Here is an 18,658-nt window from a genome sequence, read left to right as displayed (position 1 = left end):
AGTGCATAGATCGCTTCATTTGACAGAGAGTTGGCCTGATGCACCAGCAGCTGCAGGCTCTGTCCTATAGCGAGGAGTAACAATGCAGCGGAGTCTATCGCTTTGAAGGCTCGGAGAAGCCGGTGAGGGGCGTGCAGAGCCCTCCAGTGTCCCGGGCAGGGAGGAGGAGGGTCTGGCCGCAGGAGGGTTGCCTCCTCCAGGGGGCGGGGACTCCGGAGTTCAGGACGGGACTCTCGCTAAAGAAAGTAGAAGTTCTGTCTTCCCAGCTGTTCCAGAGCGCGATACTGACATGCGGAGCAGCAGCAGCAGCCTCTACCGCTGACTGCCCAGCACCTCCCGGGACCCTGCTGAAACCCTCTACCTCCCAGCACCCTGCTGCCACCCAGGGGGCTCTGCCAGCCTGACTCTGACTCCCAGCACCCTGCTGAAACCCTCTCCCTCCCACCACCCTGCTGCCACCCAGGGGGCTCTGCCAGCCTGACTCTGACTCCCAGCACCCTGCTGAAACCCTCTCCCTCCCACCACCCTGCTGCCACCCAGGGGGCTCTGCCACCCTGACTCTGACTCCCAGCACCCTGCTGCCACTCTCCACCTCCCGAGACCCTGCTGCCACCCAGGGGGCTCTGCCAGCCTGACTCTGACTCCCAGCACCCTGCTGCCACTCTTCACCTCCCAGCACCCTGCTGCCATCCTCCATCTTCCAGCACCCTGCTGCTACCCTCCACCTCCCTGCTGCCACCCTAGGGACACTGCCAGTCTGACTCTGACCCCCAGCCTACTGCTGCCACCCCCCAGCACCCTGCTGTCAACCCGGGGGCTCTGCCAGCCTGATTGACTCCCAGAACCCTGCTGCCACTCTCCACCCCCCAGCACCCTGCTGTCACCCTCTACCTCCCTACTGCCAGCCAGGAGGCTCTGCCAGCCTGACTGACTGCCCAGCACCCTGCTGCCAATCTTCACCTCCCAGCACCCTGCTGCCACCCTCCACCTCCCAGCACCCTGCTGCCACCCTCCACCTTCCTGCTGCCACCCCGGGGGCACTGCCAGCCTGACTCTGACTCCCAGCAGCATGAAGGAGCCAACTCATTCCCACAGCCTGCAGAGAGGGAAGCCCTGATCTTGTCACTGTACTGGGGGCAACATGTGGGGCAGCAGCACCTGGCTGCTCTGCCTGGCACTGTGCGTGGCACTGCTGGAGGGGGTGCTATGCAGGCGGCTGCCTATGGACACCGGGCAGTGCGGGCTGCCCAAGACGGTGAGTGCCAACCCCACTTACCTGTCACCTCTATGGGGGGAACTGCTACCCACTGTCTGCATGTCTGCTCTATATGCTGTATCTATTACTATATGTAGGGTCTAGTTATTAGTATTATTCATTTGTATATGTAGATTATTATTATTATTCATTTTAGTTTGTCGATTACTATTATTATTTTCTATATGGTGCTTTCACAGTTGCAACAATTTAGACTCATTTTCAGCAAAAGTTTTGCTGTGGTGTTAGCCAAGGAAGGAAAAAGAAAGTTTTAATAACTTAACTTTTTTAATAAAAAAAAATTGAAAAGTTCTGTAACACAAACCTTTAGGCATTAGCATCCTTCTTCAGACATATTTTCAGGTGTATGTATAGACCTGAAGAAGGAATGTGGTTCCCTGTAAGGCTGTAACTTTATGTTCTGAAACTTTGTTTTTGGTTAGCCAATAAAACTGACTTTCACAACATCTAAAGCGAGCCATACATTGTACAATCGCACCACCGATCTACATGAATTTGACATTACAATCGTTTGACATTGCGCCTGACAGCCAAGAAACGTCATTACCAATCACATAATGTTATTGATCGCAGGATGATCGTGGTGCTATTGTTAAGGTGCCCATTAAAGGTACAATATGCGATCATTTGATCATATCTGTGAGATCGTAAGTATCCTGAAGATAATTATCAATTATTCCCGTAAATAGGTTAATTAGGGTATTTCCTTATTTCAGATACAATCATAAAACATTCAGATTGACAAAATCCTGTATTCCAATCGAGTATTGGATCGTTTTTTGTCACTTTTCTCCGCATGCTGCGTGGATTTCTGTACAATTCGGATTACATCTGAGAAAACTATCGTACAGTTATTGGGAACCTTTAACAACAATTTTTTTGCCCAATTAGAAGTTTTTAACGGTTCAAATGCCTAATTGGGAAAAAATATTGTATAATGTATGGCTGACTTAAAGGACAACTGAAAAGAGAGGGATACGGAGGCTGCCGTATTTATTTCCTTCTAAGCAATACCAGTTTCCTGGCTGTCCTGGTAAATTCTTTGCCTCTCAAAACTGGTACACACTTTCAATTACTATTGGTCAACCACTGACCAATTTTACCACTTTGATGTAGTAAGAGAGTTTACTGGATATTCTGTTCATAGTATTCGATATCTGCTGGCCCTCAAATTACATGGAGGTGGCAAAATTGGTCAGTGATTGGCCAATCAAAATTGATGGATGTGTACCAGGCTTAATACTTTTAGCCATAGACCCTGAACAAGCATGCAGCAGATCAGGTGTTTCTGACATTATTGTTAGATCTGACAAGATTATCCACATGCTTGTTTCTGGTGTGATTCAGACACTACTGCAGCCAAATAGATCAGCAGGGCTGCCAGGCAACTGGTATTGTTAAAAACGAAATAAATATGGCAGCTTTCATATTCTCACTTCAGTTGTCCTTTAAGTTTTTTTTTCTTCTATGTAACAAATTATTTCCAAGGACTCTTTTCTGCTGAGCCTGAGGGAACAGGCTTGTCAGTTACGTGACTCCGTCTCTCCGTAGATATCTGCGCTTCTCAGCTCTGAGGATCACCTGCTGTATAACAGCTTCCAGCTGACCCTCTTGTTTTGTATCGAGTCACTCTGTCGCTACTTTCTGCAGTTTGTCACTTTTTTTTTTTTTTTTGCAATAAGCTTCCTGCATGCCGTAAACATTGCAAACACATTCTAAAATATGTGTGCATTCGCAAAGGCTTACGCAGTTGTGTGCAGGTGTTTTTTGCATGCCCTTTGGTACACAACCCGTTCATTACAGTTTACAAAAAAGTCACTCCTGCTGTGTGTGTATTTTTGGCATTCCTGTTTATTATCATTATTATGCTCTAAATCTGGGTACACGCTATGCAATTTATACTTCTGATTCTATCTGAGCAAGTGATCTGATCGATATTCAGATCTGATATTGATCGGCCATAAAAGAAAGCTAGCCTGCACATGTATGGGATTTTTCCAAATTCCGATTGGATTTCTGATTGTTTTTCAGACTGGATATCAATGAAAAGGACAACACCGGGAACGATAGCCAGTATTTCGATTAATATAGCAAGTAAAACAGACAACATTTTCCAGCGTGTCCAATCTGCTTACAGTCACGAAAGACGTCGATTTCGAACTGTAATGGGTCGGTGGCACCCAGTGGGCTGTACAATTTTTTGCCCGATTTGATCTTTTTCTAGATCTGATTAAATTGCATGGTGTGTGCCCACCATTGTAAAGCACTGAATTTTTGTAGTGCTTTACGTATACTTAATATGTTGGCTATTGTTCTTTGATTTCAGCTAGTTATTATTTAGTATTTATATAGCGCCCACATCTTCCGCAGCGCTGTACAGAGTATATTGTCTTGTCACTTATCTGTCCCTCAGAGGGGCTCACAATCTAATTCCTGCCATAGTCATATGTCTATATCGTGTAGTGTATGTATCGTAGTCTAGGGCCAATTTATGGAGAAGCCAATTAGCTTATCTGTATGTTTTTTGCGATGTGAGAGGAAACTGGAGTTCCATGGAGGAAACCCACGCAGACACGGATAGACCATACAAACTCTGTGTAGATAGTGCCCTGGCTGGGATTTTACCGGGGACCCAGCGCTGCAAGGCAAGCTTTCTAACCACTGCGCCACCGTGCTTATTAATAATTGCAGTAATAATTGCAGTATTTGTATAGCGCCTTTCTCCTGTCGGACTCAAAGCGCTTGCGAGGCAGCCACTAGAGCGCACTCAGTAGGCAGTAGCAGTGTTAGGGAGACTTGCCCAAGAAACTCCTTACTGAAATAGGTGCTGGCTTACTGAACAGGCAGAGCCGAGATTTGAACCCAGGTCTCCCGTGTCAGAGGCAGAGCCCTTAATCATTACACTATCCAGCCACTACATTAAGTGATTATTAAGTGATTTCCCTAACTATACAAAGAGCTTTCAATCTAATGTCCTTGTCATAGCTATAGTCTAATGCATGGTACATACAATGCAATTTTTCCATCAGATCGGAGGAAAATTTCCTGTCATTGGATAATTGCATGGTGTGTACCAGGCATGATGTTTCACATATGGAGGTTGATAAGAGCATGATAGATAGGACAATCAATCATTTACTCCCTGATCAAGAAATCAATTGAGAAGTATTGATTGATTTGTCCACCTGTCTACTTGATCTAAAGAAGATTTCAGCTAAAATCTAATCGCTAGAAAACAATTAAACTGTTGAAAATGCACAACTTGCTGCATGATTTGCGAAAATGCATGTAAAATGCACGTAATGTATCTCAATGGAGACGTAGAGGAATGCGTTTTAAAAATGAATTGTCTTTTGCTCCATTGATAGGGAGAAAGTATTAAAAAACTCAAACGCACGCACAAACGCAATTGTACACAAAGCGCACCAAAAAATTACAGAGGCACAGTGCAGAAAATGCATGGTTCACTGAACTGCACTGCCTAGTGTGCTCCCAGCCTTAATCAAAGTGTTCGTGTTGACAGAATCAACGCATGCATGGCCAGTCTAATCTCTCTACCATAATCCAGGGCGAATTTTGGAGGGACCTACATTAACCTTCCAGAGGTTGATAAATGCAGTTAAAAGGTGCTTTTTGATCCCAAATTCACCTGCAGGCATTGGGAGGGTGCAACCTCTGCCAAAACAGTTTTGGATGTTTATCTCTAAATAAGATATAGTAATACGAAATAATGTAATATATAATGTATTGGCAAGTTGTATATTTTGATATATGTTTTAGATCATCCCTTTCAGATATGTAGAAGGGGAATAGTAATAGCTCGGCGGATCAGTCAAAAACCAGCCTTATCAGCCTGACGGCAGCCTGTACTCACAGGCAAACTGTGGTCAGAACGACTGTCCCGCGTTGGGTCTGACAAACCGTAGTTTAAAAAAATCTGCCGTGTGTACGCGCTTTTTAAAGGCCAGTTAGGCCGTATAATATATACTGTGTGGATGTACATAAACAAATATATAGTATGGTAATTGTCTAGATTTCTGTGTGTGTCTATGATATGAGTCTTTGTTAAAGGACTGAAAAGAAACTATTTTCTATATTGCCCTCAGATTTTTGTGACACATAACACATTGGAGCAAATGTATCTAAAGGTGGGTACACACATCAGATAAAAGTCTTTAGAAAAGGCAAGATCACAGACCAATTTTACCCCCTTCCATGTAGTATGAGATCCATACCTGCACAGTCTATTCTATTGAGCTGAACTCCCCATCAGATAAAAATCTTTGCAAGATTCTCTACACAAAGATGGTACACGTGCAACAGATCAGTATCTGCAAAAGATCAGTTCCTGCAAAAGATCCGTTCCTGCAAATTGCATTCATAGTCTATGATATCTGCAGATCTCATACACACCTTGTTTAACAGACATTTCATTTTCCAAAGACTTTTATCTGATGTGTGTACCCACCTTAACTACTTTGGCCTCCTGGACGTACTAGCTACGCCCAGGAGGCCATGTGCGCGTCCGCGCGCTCCCGGACGCGGTTCGTTAGCCATCAGTGAATCGGGCTATGGTGCCCGATCACTGATTCCTCTCCCCCGCAGAAAAAGCGACAGCTTCTCTCGGAAGCTTCGCTTTTTCTGGCTGTAACGTCCCCCCTGCGTCGCTCTAAGCGTATGTTACGCTTAGAGTGACGTCATGTAAACAAACTCATGGCCGCCATCTTGTGGCCAAAATGTAAAACTACAACTAAAAGTGAAAAAAATAAAACTCAAGACACATTTACATTATAAAACTATGGTTTACATCCCACCCTCCCAAAAATACCCAAATAAAATGTTTAATACAAAAAAAAAACAAAAAACATTACAATAAAAAAAATTATGTAAATATTTACCTAACTTTTTAAATATCAATGTAAAGATGAAATATTTCTATTTTTTTTTTATTTTAAACTTGTAAATAGTGATAGATGCAAAACGGAAAAAATGCACCTTTATTTCCAAATAAAATATTTTCGCCATACATTGTGATAGGGACATCATTTTAATGGTGTGATAACCGGGACGTATGGGCAAATACAATACGTGAGTTTTAATTATGGAGGCATGTCTTATTTTAAAACTATAATGGCTGAAAACTGAGAAATAATGAATTTTTTCCGTTTTTTTCTTATTCTTCCTGTTAAAATGCATTTACAGTAAAGTGGCTCTTAGCAAAATGTACCCCCCAAAGAAAGCCTAATTGGTGGCGGAAAAAACAAGATATAGATCAGTTCATTGTGATAAGTAGTGATAAAGTTGTAGGCTAATGAATGGGAGGTGAAAATTGCTCGGATGCATAAAGTGAAAACGACTGAAGGCTGAAGTGGTTAACTACCATTTTTAGAAAAAAAAAAGTGTTGAGTTGTTCCTCATTAGTTCCAGTTGCATGGTTTTCACACCTTTTGCACATGCCAAGCAACCTACTTATCCAGTGAGCCTTGACCGATGTAGTGTGAGTGTTGGATGCTTTGTTTAGTGGGAATGTTGTATACTGCATGTAGTGTTATTATTGTATGCTATGTGTAATGTGAATATTGTATGCTATGTGTAGTGTAAATGTTGTGTGTTATGTGTAGTGTGAGAATTGTACGCTATGTGTAGCAGGGCTGTGGAGTCAGTACAGAAATCTTCAGTGTATGATACCATCAGCTCCTGGACTCCGACTCCTCTAATGTACCTACTGTAAAACAATCTTGTTTGGGGAAAGTATGTAACATAAAAGGCATTTCAACACTGTCAAAGCTTAGGAATTTTAAAGCTGTATTAAGATAAGTATCTGCTTTTGGGAACAAAACAAAGCTCCTGGCCAGGAAGCTGACACACTACCCTGTCAGCTATCCCAGCCTGTCATTGCTAATGTGAATGCGACGGCAGGTTGTCTGTAAAGTAAGATTCACCGGAGCCCCACATCAGCTGGATGCTGGCGTGTAGCCCTGCCACCTTGCAGAAAAAGGCCTCAGCCCTTTCTAATGGTGGCCATACCTGGTACAATAAAAACGTTCGATTTTCCCGTTTATTCGATCTAAATGATCGAATTGAATGAAAGTTGAAAATATTTTTTTTTTCGATCAAGAAATTCGAACGATTATCCCGTTTTTTCTGGAAAAATGATCGGACATGCTGGAAAAATCATTATATTCGATCTAATGGAATAATCAAACTAAATTATCTAATTGAAAAATTGTACCATGTATGGCCACCTTAAATCTAATTTACGAGCCCTTGGTAGGAGGGCATGTAGAGGGTGCAGACAGGAACAAAGAACATGGATCAGACCCTAGGCAATGTGACTGTGGGTACATGTAAGAGTGATGTGCAGGTACTCTGAAGGAGAATGAGGGGATTCTTCCTCTATTACACATTCTTCATGCACAATCTGAACATCTATCAGGCCCTAGGCAATGTAACTGTGGGTACATGTAAGAGTGATGTTCAGGTACTCTGCAGGGGAATGAGGGGATTCTTCCTCTATTACACATCTGAACACGGATCAGACCCTAGGCAATGTAACTGTGGATACATGTAAGAGTGATGTGCAGGTACTCTGCAGGGGAATGACTGGATTCTTCCTCTATTACACATTCTTCATGCACAATCTGAACATCTATCAGGCCCTAGGCAATGTAACTGTGGATACATGTAAGAGTGATGTGCAGGTACCCTGCAGGGGAATGAGGGGATTCTTCCTCTATTACACATTCTTCATGCACAATCTGAACATCTATCAGGTCCTAGGCAATGTAACTGTGGGTACATGTAAGAGTGATGTGCAGGTACTCTGCAGGGGAATGAGGGGATTCTTCCTCTATTACACATTCTTCATGCACAATCTGAACATCTATCAGGTCCTAGGCAATGTAACTGTGGGTACATGTAAGAGTGATGTGCAGGTACTCTGCAGGGGAATAAGGAGATTCTTCCTCTATTACACATTCTTCATGCACAATCTGAACCAAGTGTACGGGTGAGAGAAACCTCTGTGTTCAATGTGCACAACATTCTCCGTGGATTCACCAGAGCCCTGCAGGGAGTGCATATGCAGAGTATAGTACTACTTACTGTATAACTTAAAGGAATCGTCAGGCAAAAAATCAGCGTTACTCACCTGGGGCTTTCTCCAGCCCCTTGCTGCTGACTGTCCCAACGCCGACCGCTCCGCTCTCCGCCGCCGTCCCGGGCTCCCCGCAGGGTGCAGAGGACGACCTCGACTGGACTGCACAGTGCGCCGCGGACAACGTGGCCATGATTGACAGCGGCGCTTCACGCAGGCGCAGTAAGAACGCCCACGAGGTCATCCTCTGCACCGTGCGGGGAGCCTGGGACAGTGGTCGGCGTGGGACAGTCGGCTGCAAGGGGCTGGAGAAAGCCCCAGGTGAGTAACGCTGATTTTTTTATTTTTTGCCTGATGTTTCCTTTAACTACTTGCCTAGCACGTAACTCCGATTGACGTGAACGCAGCGGCAGCCCCAATTGTCCTAGGGCGGTGTTTTGCAGAAGATTGCGTGCGCCGATGAGCGCACATCTCCGCTTGAGTGGCAGAGCTCCACTCCGCCATCAGTCTCCCAGCGGCGATAGCCGCTAGGAGACTGTTAGACAGCAAAACTGCCGTCTATTTACTCTGTACAGCGCTCTTACTGAAAAGCAGTGCTTTGCCTCCTGAAAACAGAAGGAATTTACAGTAATCCTGAGCTAAGGTCGGGGCGGAAAACCGCAGCTAAGAGCGGTAATCCCGACCTCTGCATGGGGTAGCCGCCGGGAGGTTTGTGCAGAGTACAGCGCGCAGCAAGCGTTTCTACATACCTCCCGGGATCCCGACGTTGGCTGGCATTCTTCTTCCTCTCCTCCGGGGCTCTGCTTCCTGCTGGTGAGATCGCCGCCTGTCGTCATGATGACAGCCGGCAATTTCATTTCAGAGTTGCAGCGCCACCCGGAGGATGGAGGCTTAACTGCAGCGCTGGAGCCAGGGAGGTGAGTGTAGAGCTGCTGCAGATCTCCCTGGCAGCACGATTTATTCCAGGTTTTAGGGTCTGAAAGGGTGCGAAAAATTTGCACCGCTTTTAGACCCTTAGGGCCCTTTTCCATTAGCAGTCGCTAGCGTTCGTGCTGAACGCTAGCGATTGCTGAATCGCAAAATGTAAAAAATGACCGGCGATTTCCCGACGTTTGCGGCCGCGATTTTGCTATGCTAAGCACTGCATAGCAAAATCGCGGCAATAATCGCTCCGCCGCGCGATCGCGATCAGGTAAAAAACGAATCGCGGTAGTGGAAATGACCTACCGCGATTCCTATGTTAAAAGCAAACTGTAGCGATTTGTAAAATCACTAGCGGTTTGCGGTTTTGCGATTCAGCCATCGCAAACGCCGTAGTGGAAAAGGGCCCTAAAATCCGGAAAGAATCATAATGTCAAAGGGGGTTAAGGTGGCCATACATCAGGCGACTTGGCGGCCGATCGACCATCTGGTTCGCTTATTATAATTGGATGAAAGTCGGTGCCACCAAGTTAATGCCCGATTTACGATGCAACTAATTTTGGGGTGAAATTGGTTGCAGGTATTCATTGGACATGCTGCAAGATGTAGGAGCGACATGTTTGATCAAGTGCACGGCGGTAACGCTAGCGATATCGAGATGAGCGACGAACGCATTGGAACCCTTGCCGGCCGGCGCTGCCCCCCCCAGTGTTAAATGTGTCCCTCAATTACTCGTGCATGAATACTTTACCTGTCAGTGTCTGCCGTGCTCCGTCCCCGTACATGTTTCCTACGTGGTTGGCGTTGTATATGTGACGTCACATATGTGCCCACGTTACGCTAGCAACGGAGCCAGCAGCAGACACTGACAGATAAAGTATACTGCATGGGGCACCGGGGACGCATTTTACATTAGCAGGGACAGTGCCGGAGGAGGCGGCGGATGCGGCGTCACAAGACCGATTCCCGAGAGAGGCTCCCGAGGCTCCTTTTGCTGAATTTGATTTCCTAATTTGGCACTGTTATTGGTCCGAGGAAGCGGACTCAGACCCGCGAAACGTGTTGCCTGTGCTAAAAATAAAATCTTTTGTTATTACAAAGATTTCGGAACTGCTTTTAAAAGCTTTTATAGACCACCAGGAAGCCTCTTTTATCCAAATTGTGGATTCCCGAAAGATTTCATGTTGAAATCGATCAGGAATCGGTCTGCGGTGTATAGGCAGCCAACAGATCTCTCTCCGATTAAGGCCCATACATACACGTACAAATGTCTGTACAGACAAGTGTTGAGCGACGGTTCGTGCGACGGTCTGTTCGTGTGGACACAGCAAGCGACAAAGACTGTCAGCAGACTGTCAGCAGACACAGCCATGATTGAGCGATTCAACTGGTGAATCTCTTGCGACTTTTGTCTCACAGACCGTGGCTTAGTCTGTTGGTGTCCTGTCGTGAGTAGGAAAGTCTTCTACAGACAGCAGAGTCGCTACCATAGTACTACTACTATACATAGTCTTCTACAGACAGCAGAGTCGCTACCATAGTACTACTACTATACATAGTCTTCTACAGACAGCAGAGTCGCTACCATAGTACTACTACTATACATAGTCTTCTACAGACAGCAGAGTCGCTACCATAGTACTATTATACGTAGTCTGTGGCAGACTGCTTCCGTCGTGTTGTCACTCTTTCTATTGTCACGTGTGTACAACCGTCACAAACTTAAATTGTTGCTGCCATAAATATGCTGTTGTCTCTTGTCTGTTTGTCGTTGCCTCACAACTACAGACAAATGTATGCCGTGTGCTGGGAACACACAATAATTTTTTCCCAGCATTAAGGCCCATACAGACGTCGGACTTTTACGAACGTGGATCGCTCAAAATCAGTCTAATCACCCGAACGACAGTCTGTACACACGCCCGATTTAGCGTGCGGACGACTGAACGACGGGACATTCAAACGACCCGTCGTTCGCAAAAGTCCAACGTGTGTATGGGCCTTTAGAGAGACATCTGTCTCTTGGTCAGTGTGCCCATAGATCGCCTGATCACTGGGGAGTAGAGCAGTGTCCCTGCTAATGTAATAATGATGCTATGGTAAGGATCTGATCTGCGTGATAATGATCCTATGTTAAATTGGATCCGAGATGAAAAACTATAGGTGACCATACACTGGTCGATTTGCCAGAACAGATGGATCCCTCTCTGATCGAATCTGATCAGAGAGGGATCGTATGGCTTACTACTGCAAACAGATTGTGAATCAATTTCAGCATGAAATCGATTCACCATTTGTGCTGCCGCCGCCCCCCCCCTTCCCCCCGCCAGCTATACATTACCTGATCTGGCCGTCGCGAGTCCCCCGGTCTCCACTGTCTTCTTCTCCACGCTCGGCTCCTCCAGCTTCACTTCTTCCTGTCCAGGGAAGTTTAAACAGTAGAGGGCGCTCTACTGTTTAAACTTCCTGCCTGGACAGGAAGAAGTGAAGCCTGCCGGACTCGGAGCCCAGCGCGGAGAAGCAGCGGTGACAGCGGGGACTCGCGCCGGCGGAACAGGTAATGTATTGCTGCTAGCATCGGTCGTCGGACATTCGAACGCCGCTATCGACGCACTCCCGACCTGCCGACGATCGAGCAAAATCTTCTGCATGGTCGGATCGGTCGGAAATCAATCGTTCGGTCAGCATTTGCGCAACGATTTTACAGCAGATTCGATCACATTGATTGAATCTGCTGTATATCGGCAGGAAAATCGTCAGGTGTATGGACCCCTTTAGACAAGTAACTTTTCTGTATATCTTATCTAAAATTTAGATAGTTTACACAGCAAATCTAGCTGCAAACAGCTTCAACAGTTTCATGTTTATTTATTCCTGTGATACAATGACAGCGGCCATGTTTTGTTTGTCACATTACACACAGGCAAGCTGCAACTGCATCTCCAGCCCTCAGCTCACTCCCCTCTCCTCCTCCCTCCTCCCCTCTGCCTCTGAAATCTCTGGCTAGTAACCTCCTCCTCCTCCTGCCCAGACTGAGCTCCCATAAGCCCTTGCTACATGGAGTGCCAAGGCGCTTTGAGCTGAGGATGAGGCTTGTTTAGTTTATAGGGAATTCAAGTATTAAAACAAAACAACAAAATCAATATTTGGCTTGAGGAATGCCCTATAAACTATATGTAAAGGTGGCCATACACTGGTCGATTTGCCATCAGATTCGACCAACAGGTAAATCCCTCTCTGATCGAATCTGATCAGAGAGGGATCGTATGGTCACCTTTACTGCAAACAGATTGTGAATCGATTTCAGCCTGAAACCGATCACAATCTGTGGAGCTGCCGCCCCCCCCCCCCCCCCCCTCATACATTACCTGTTCCGGCCGGTGCGAATCCCCTGGTCCCCGCCGTCTTCTTCTTCTCCGCTTCGGGCTCCAGACCGTTCCTGCAGCTACTGAACTTCTTGTCCAGGGGAAGTTTAAACAGTAGAGGGCGCTCTACTGTTTGAACTTCCTGCCGGGACAGGAAGTTCTGTGTAGCTGCAGCCAGTCCGGAACCCAGCGCGGAAAGAAGACAGGGGGATCAGGGGACTCGCGCCGGCCGGAACAGGTAATGTATACCCGCTGTATTGCGTCGGTCATCGGGCATTCGAACGCTGCTATCGACGCACTCCCGACGCGCCGGCGATCGAGAAAAATCTTCTGCACGGATGGATCGACGGGAACGATCGATTTCAGACGGAAATTGATCGTTCTGTCAGCGGTGTGCGTGGCGATTTCACAGCCGATTCGATCACTGTGATCGAAACGGCCGTATATCGGCGGGAAAACCGTTAGGTGTATGGGCCCCTTAAGGAGCACAATTATGCAATGAGTAAAAGTTTATCTCAGATCCACTTTAAGGACCTCATCATGTGGTGTGTGTGGTGGGGGCAGGGCGTCCACAGAGCTTTGATACAAATCCTATTTATCAGGCCATGCTCTGGGGATTCCGGCATTATTTGCGCACCCCGGGGTGTCTGTGAACTGGGAGTGACTGCTGAATGGAGGCTGGATGGGGAGAGGAGCTCACAGAGGAAATCCCTCAGGGACACACTGCACTTGTGTTGGGATAATTCTTATTGACCCTCCAATGATTATGACACAGCTATTAACAGTGGATGCCCATAGGATGGGTAAATGGACATGGAGGGAGGCTTTGTTCTGAGTGTAAATGATTAATAGCTGCAGCATTGTCTGGAAATTGTTTTAGCACCTTGGATTGTCTGGGTCATTTTGCTCATATAATGAAAGAGCAATGCTGGAGGAGTCATTACACATACTGTACATTCCTTTCCTTATACAGCTGTCTGACCAGCAGGGCTGCCAGGCAACTTGTATTGATGAAAAGGAAATAAATATGGCGGCCTCCGTATACCTCATACTTCAGTTCCCCTTTAAGCTAAAATCTATTGAATATCTATGGGCAGCGTGTGGAACAAATAGATCCCTCTCTGATCATATGTAGATCACAGAGGGATCTATCTTTTTTGCTACATTGAATGGCATGACAGATGTACGGGCAGCATCAGGTATAGTGATGTATGGTAGATAGATGGATGACCACACAGACTAGTAGATATACTGTATATATGCAAAATGAAGATTTCAATTTATATTTCTGTAGACTTTCGATAAATTCCTGACTTGATCACGTAGTGGTCAGCGCTCTCAGGTTTGAAACCCTGCCAGGGCACTATCTGCACTGAGTTTGTATGGTCTACCCGTGTCTGCGTGGGTTTCCTCCAGGCACTCCGGTTTCCTCCCACATCCCAAAAACATACAGATAAGTTAATTGGCTTCCCCTTAAATTGGCCCTAGACCACGATACATACACTACAGGATATATACATAGACATATGACTATGGGAGGGATTAGATTGTGAGCCCCTCTGAGGGACAGATAAGTGACAAGACAATTGGCCTCAATTCACTAAGCTTATCTCCTGTCTTTAATAACGTTTCTAGAGTTATCACCATGGTGACGAGGCATGTAGTATTCAGGAAACATTTTACCTCAGGCAAACCTAAACTTAACTCTTCTGTCTGTAAGTTAACTCTTGAATCCTTAAAATAACTCCAGAATTCTAAAGTTAAAGAGACCCAGAGACGAACTACCTACCAGTTTTATACATACCTGGGGCTTCCTCCAGCCCCATCCGCCTGAACCGGGTCCCATCTTCTCGGCCAGTCGAGCCAGTCGATGCAAGCGCAGTGCGTTACCTCCGTACTGCGCAGGCGCATGCGTATAGAGACGGAGGGAGCCCCTGTGCATGCGGAAGACTGGTGTCGGGTCCGGCGGAAGTGACGGGACTCGGTACCAGCGATAGAGGCAGCGGAGGACGGTGGCATGGAAGCGATCCAGGCTTATGGGGCTGGAGGAAGCCCGAGGTATGTATGAAATCTTTTCCTATTTTTTAATATGCTTCGTCACTGGTTCCTGGCTCAGGCTGTTAATTAACCTCCCTGGCGGTAAGCCCGTGCTGAGCACGGGCTATGCCGCCGGGAGGCACCGCTCAGGCCCCGCTGGGCCGATTTGCATAATATTTTTTTTGCTGCACGCAGCTAGCACTTTGCTAGCTGCGTGCAGTGCCCGATCGCCGCCGCTACCTGCCGATCCACCGCTATACGCGTCGCCGCAGCTGCCACCCCCCCCAGACCCCGTGCGCTGCCTGGCCAATCAGTGCCAGGCAGCGCCGTGGGGTGGATCGGAGTCCCCTTTGACGTCACGACGTCGGTGACGTCATCCCGCCCCGTCGCCATGGCGACGGGGGAAGCCCTCCAGGAGATCCCGTTCTTTGAACAGGATCTCCTGATCTCCGATCGCCGGCGGCGATTGGAGGGGCTGGGGGGATGCCTCTGAGCAGCGGCTATCATGTAGCGAGACCTCGTCTCGCTACATGAAAAAAAAAATAAAAATAAAAAAAAAACGTATTTGCTGCCCCCTGGCGGATTTTGCCAAACCGCCAGGAGGGTTAACTGCGTGTGAAAATAACTACAGAGGAGGTAACTTAAGGAATGAATAGATAAGATAACTCTCTCTCTGTGTGGTGGCAAGTTTTCTCTTGCCTTATTATCTCCAGCATGATCTTAGTGAATTGAGGCCAATATGTCAGCGCTATGTAAGTACTAAATATTAATAATTGTGAACTACTGTTGTCTTACAGCAAGAAGAGTTGAATTCTTTCTTGTGGACTGTAAAGAGAAATCCACCCGCTTATCTCTTTGGAACCATCCATGTTCCTTACACCAGGGTGTGGGACTTCATACCCCATAACTCCAAGAAAGCCTTCCAGGAGAGCAGTAATGTCTACTTTGAGCTGGACCTTACAGATCCTTACACGATCTCTGCCCTGGCCAGCTGTCAGATGCTCCCACAAGGAGAGAACTTGCAGGATGTTCTGCCCAAGGATCTCTACCGGAGACTCAAGAGGCACTTGGAGTACGTCAAGCTGATGATGCCTCACTGGATGACTCCGGACCAGAGGGGCAAGGGTCTCTATGCCGATTACCTGTTCAATGCCATTGCTGGGAACTGGGAAAGGAAGAGGCCCGTGTGGGTGATGCTCATGGTGAACTCTTTGACAGAAGCGGACATCAGGTCTCGAGGAGTACCTGTGTTGGATTTATATTTAGCCCAAGAAGCAGACAGGATGAGGAAGAAGACTGGAGCTGTGGAGAGGGTGGAGGAGCAATGTCACCCCCTCAACCGGTTAAACTTGTCACAGGTAGGACCCTGGCTTTCTCTTTATCTGAGTTATTGGGACCTCAACCCAAAAGTTTTATTCTGATTATCACTACTTGTTAAATATGGTACACAAACTTTATGAAGACTTTGAGGTGTTGCAACTTGTTTGTATGTCCCTGTGCCGTCCATAGTTTTCTTGTTGGTGTTGGAATAGTTTGCTGGAGCAACCATTGTTCACTAAAGGTGCCCATACACTCGTCAGATTGGCAGCAGATAGATAAGAAATGCATCTGATGATCTATCTGATGCGTTTTAAGAACATTTTTTTACCAGGATAGAATTCCAATAGATTTCAGTTTGAAATCTATTGAAATTCGATCTGATGGCATTTTTTTGCCATCAGATTTCCATTAAGGCCAATGCAAAATGATAAGCAATCTCATCAGATCGACCTAAATTTTCCATCCTGCCAGTTCAACAGAAATCCATCGAAATCGATCGAAATCGGCCATCGATCGGTCGATTGGCCAACCGATTTTCAATCGATCAATCGATCGATCGATCTGGATCGATCGGTCGGCCAGAAAATCGGCTCAGTGTATGGGCCCCTTTAGTCTAGAGCTGTCCAACTACAGTCCTCAAGAGCCAAGGTCCTCACACATTTTAAGCTCAGCTCAAATGAATTTATTGGATTGAAACAAGAAAGGAGTGGTAAATGAAATAGCAGCTGAGGCCTAATTGGTGGCTGCTGAGCCCTAATTGGTGGCTGCTGAGCCATTGCAACGCAGGTGGAAGTTTCTGAAGAGGTTCGGCAGACTTTGGAAACAAAGTCAAAGCCACAACTTTGATCCAGAGGAGGGGGCACAGTGTCACCTGTGACACAATGGGCTCGATTCACAAAAGAGTGCTAACTGATAGCACGGCCGCTTTTGCATTTCGCGCGATCGTGATTTTTTGCGGCAAACGATAACGTTTTTGCGCACAAACGCAAATTTTCGTGCGCAAACGATATTGGTTTTGAGCTAAAAATTTGCGTTTGCACGTGAAAACGTAATCGTTTCACGTGAAAAATTTCGCGATCGCGCAAAACTTTCAAGTTTGCGCGAAAATGGCCGTGCTATCAGTTAGCACTCTTGTGAATCAAGCCCTATGACTTCAGATCAGTTACGTATTTAAGCCTGAGACCACCTGTCATGGCAGACTCTGTCTTTTTACCGGAGGTACTCTTAGTTACGGAACTCTTTTGTTAGGCCTTAAAGCCAATGTTACAGAGAAAAATAAAGTACAATCATGGATACCCAACATGGGCTCCATATATCGTAAACAAAAAACATGTAACAACAGGTGAATAAAGATCACAGCAGAGCAACAAACAATTCTTGGAATGTATTGTGTCAGTATATATACTGTATAATATGATGATAACATTGACATTATCATGCATGCAGAGATAATGTAACTTTTCTAGGATTGTAGGTACATATGAAGGCTCTATCCATTAGGGAGAATCTATGGCTGATGATATTAAGACAGTGGTTCTCAACCTTTTCATCACATGTACCTCTTTGCGGGTTTTCCCGAGCCTATGTACTCCTTGTTTTTTGTAAGCTAAAACACAATAAATTAGACAGAGGGTGACTCAGAAATAAACATCATTGTTAGCATTAACCTCACAAAAAACACATAATTTGGCAGTGGTTTCCCCCCAAAATATACATATTTGCCATTTCTCCCCTTCAAAAAACACATTAGGCAACGTTTCCCAAATAAAGTATATTAGGTAGATTTCCCCTTTAAACGTTTTTTTTCTCTTTTCCACCAGTTAGCACCTAATATCCCTGGTGTCTGTGGTGGCAGGTGACTACGCCTGTCCTCCAACGCCGCTCTCTGACCTCCATTGCTGCAGATCTGGCTGCAAATCTTCTGCACTATGCTTACAGGCAGATCAGGGCTACAGGAAAATGGCGGCTGGCGTCCAGCATTAGAGACACAAATAGACTTCAGTGCTGGGCTACTGATGCCATTTTCCCATCGCCCTTCTGCAGAACTGGCGCCTAGAGTCCCGCAGCTGTGCCGGACGATGCACCTACAAACCTGGGTCGAGATCCGCCATTTTGTCTGCGGCTTCTGGGGGACCCCCTGACAGATTCCAGTGTACCGCCAGGGGTCCCTGGACCCCAGGTTGAGAAACTGTATTAAGAGGTCTAGTTGGGATTGCATGCCTCTTGACAGGTAGTGAATGATCCAAGGGTCCCATAGCTTCTTAAAGTGATTACTGTGATCTCACTACTATAGTGTTAACACACTTACTTGTTGGGGTCAAGTTAATCTTTTCTTTTATCAGAGGGTATGACACTCGGGTTGATTTCCACTGGGCTGTTATATGCATTTTAACAGCCTTAAATCCACAGCAAAAGAGAGATAGAGCCGGGTACCAGTGTATAATGCTTCATCAATTTTAATCCAGGCGATACATACAGTAACAGCAATACAGGTAGTAAAGGAAATGCCTACCAGCCGTTTCGCAGATCTTTCCCGCTTCCTCAGAGGCAAAAGGCGTCTTGTGTTTCTACCTTAGCCTTATCAGATGGGTTTTAAAGGCTGTAGCTACAAATTGGGTGAGTTTATGTTGGGCATGCGGGATG

The 18,658-nt window shown here is 46.2% G+C and overlaps 1 protein-coding gene across 1 annotated transcript in view; it reads left to right on the top strand.

Moving 5' to 3' along the window:
• The first annotated feature begins 280 nt into the window (after positions 1–280).
• TRABD2B (TraB domain containing 2B) overlaps positions 281–18,658 on the top strand; it is a 347,449-nt gene continuing 329,071 nt past the window's right edge. The window contains exons 1-2 of the mRNA XM_068242431.1: positions 281–1,255; positions 15,493–16,053. Coding sequence (XP_068098532.1) covers positions 1,142–1,255; positions 15,493–16,053 — 675 coding nt within the window. The 5' untranslated portion in view covers positions 281–1,141. The remainder of the gene's footprint in view (positions 1,256–15,492; positions 16,054–18,658) is intronic.

The sequence above is a fragment of the Hyperolius riggenbachi genome, chromosome 6 (assembly GCF_040937935.1).
Source record: "Hyperolius riggenbachi isolate aHypRig1 chromosome 6, aHypRig1.pri, whole genome shotgun sequence".
Lineage (NCBI taxonomy): Eukaryota > Metazoa > Chordata > Amphibia > Anura > Hyperoliidae > Hyperolius > Hyperolius riggenbachi.
Note: the sequence above shows the minus strand (reverse complement) of the source record. Positions and strands in the feature narration are given on the sequence as shown.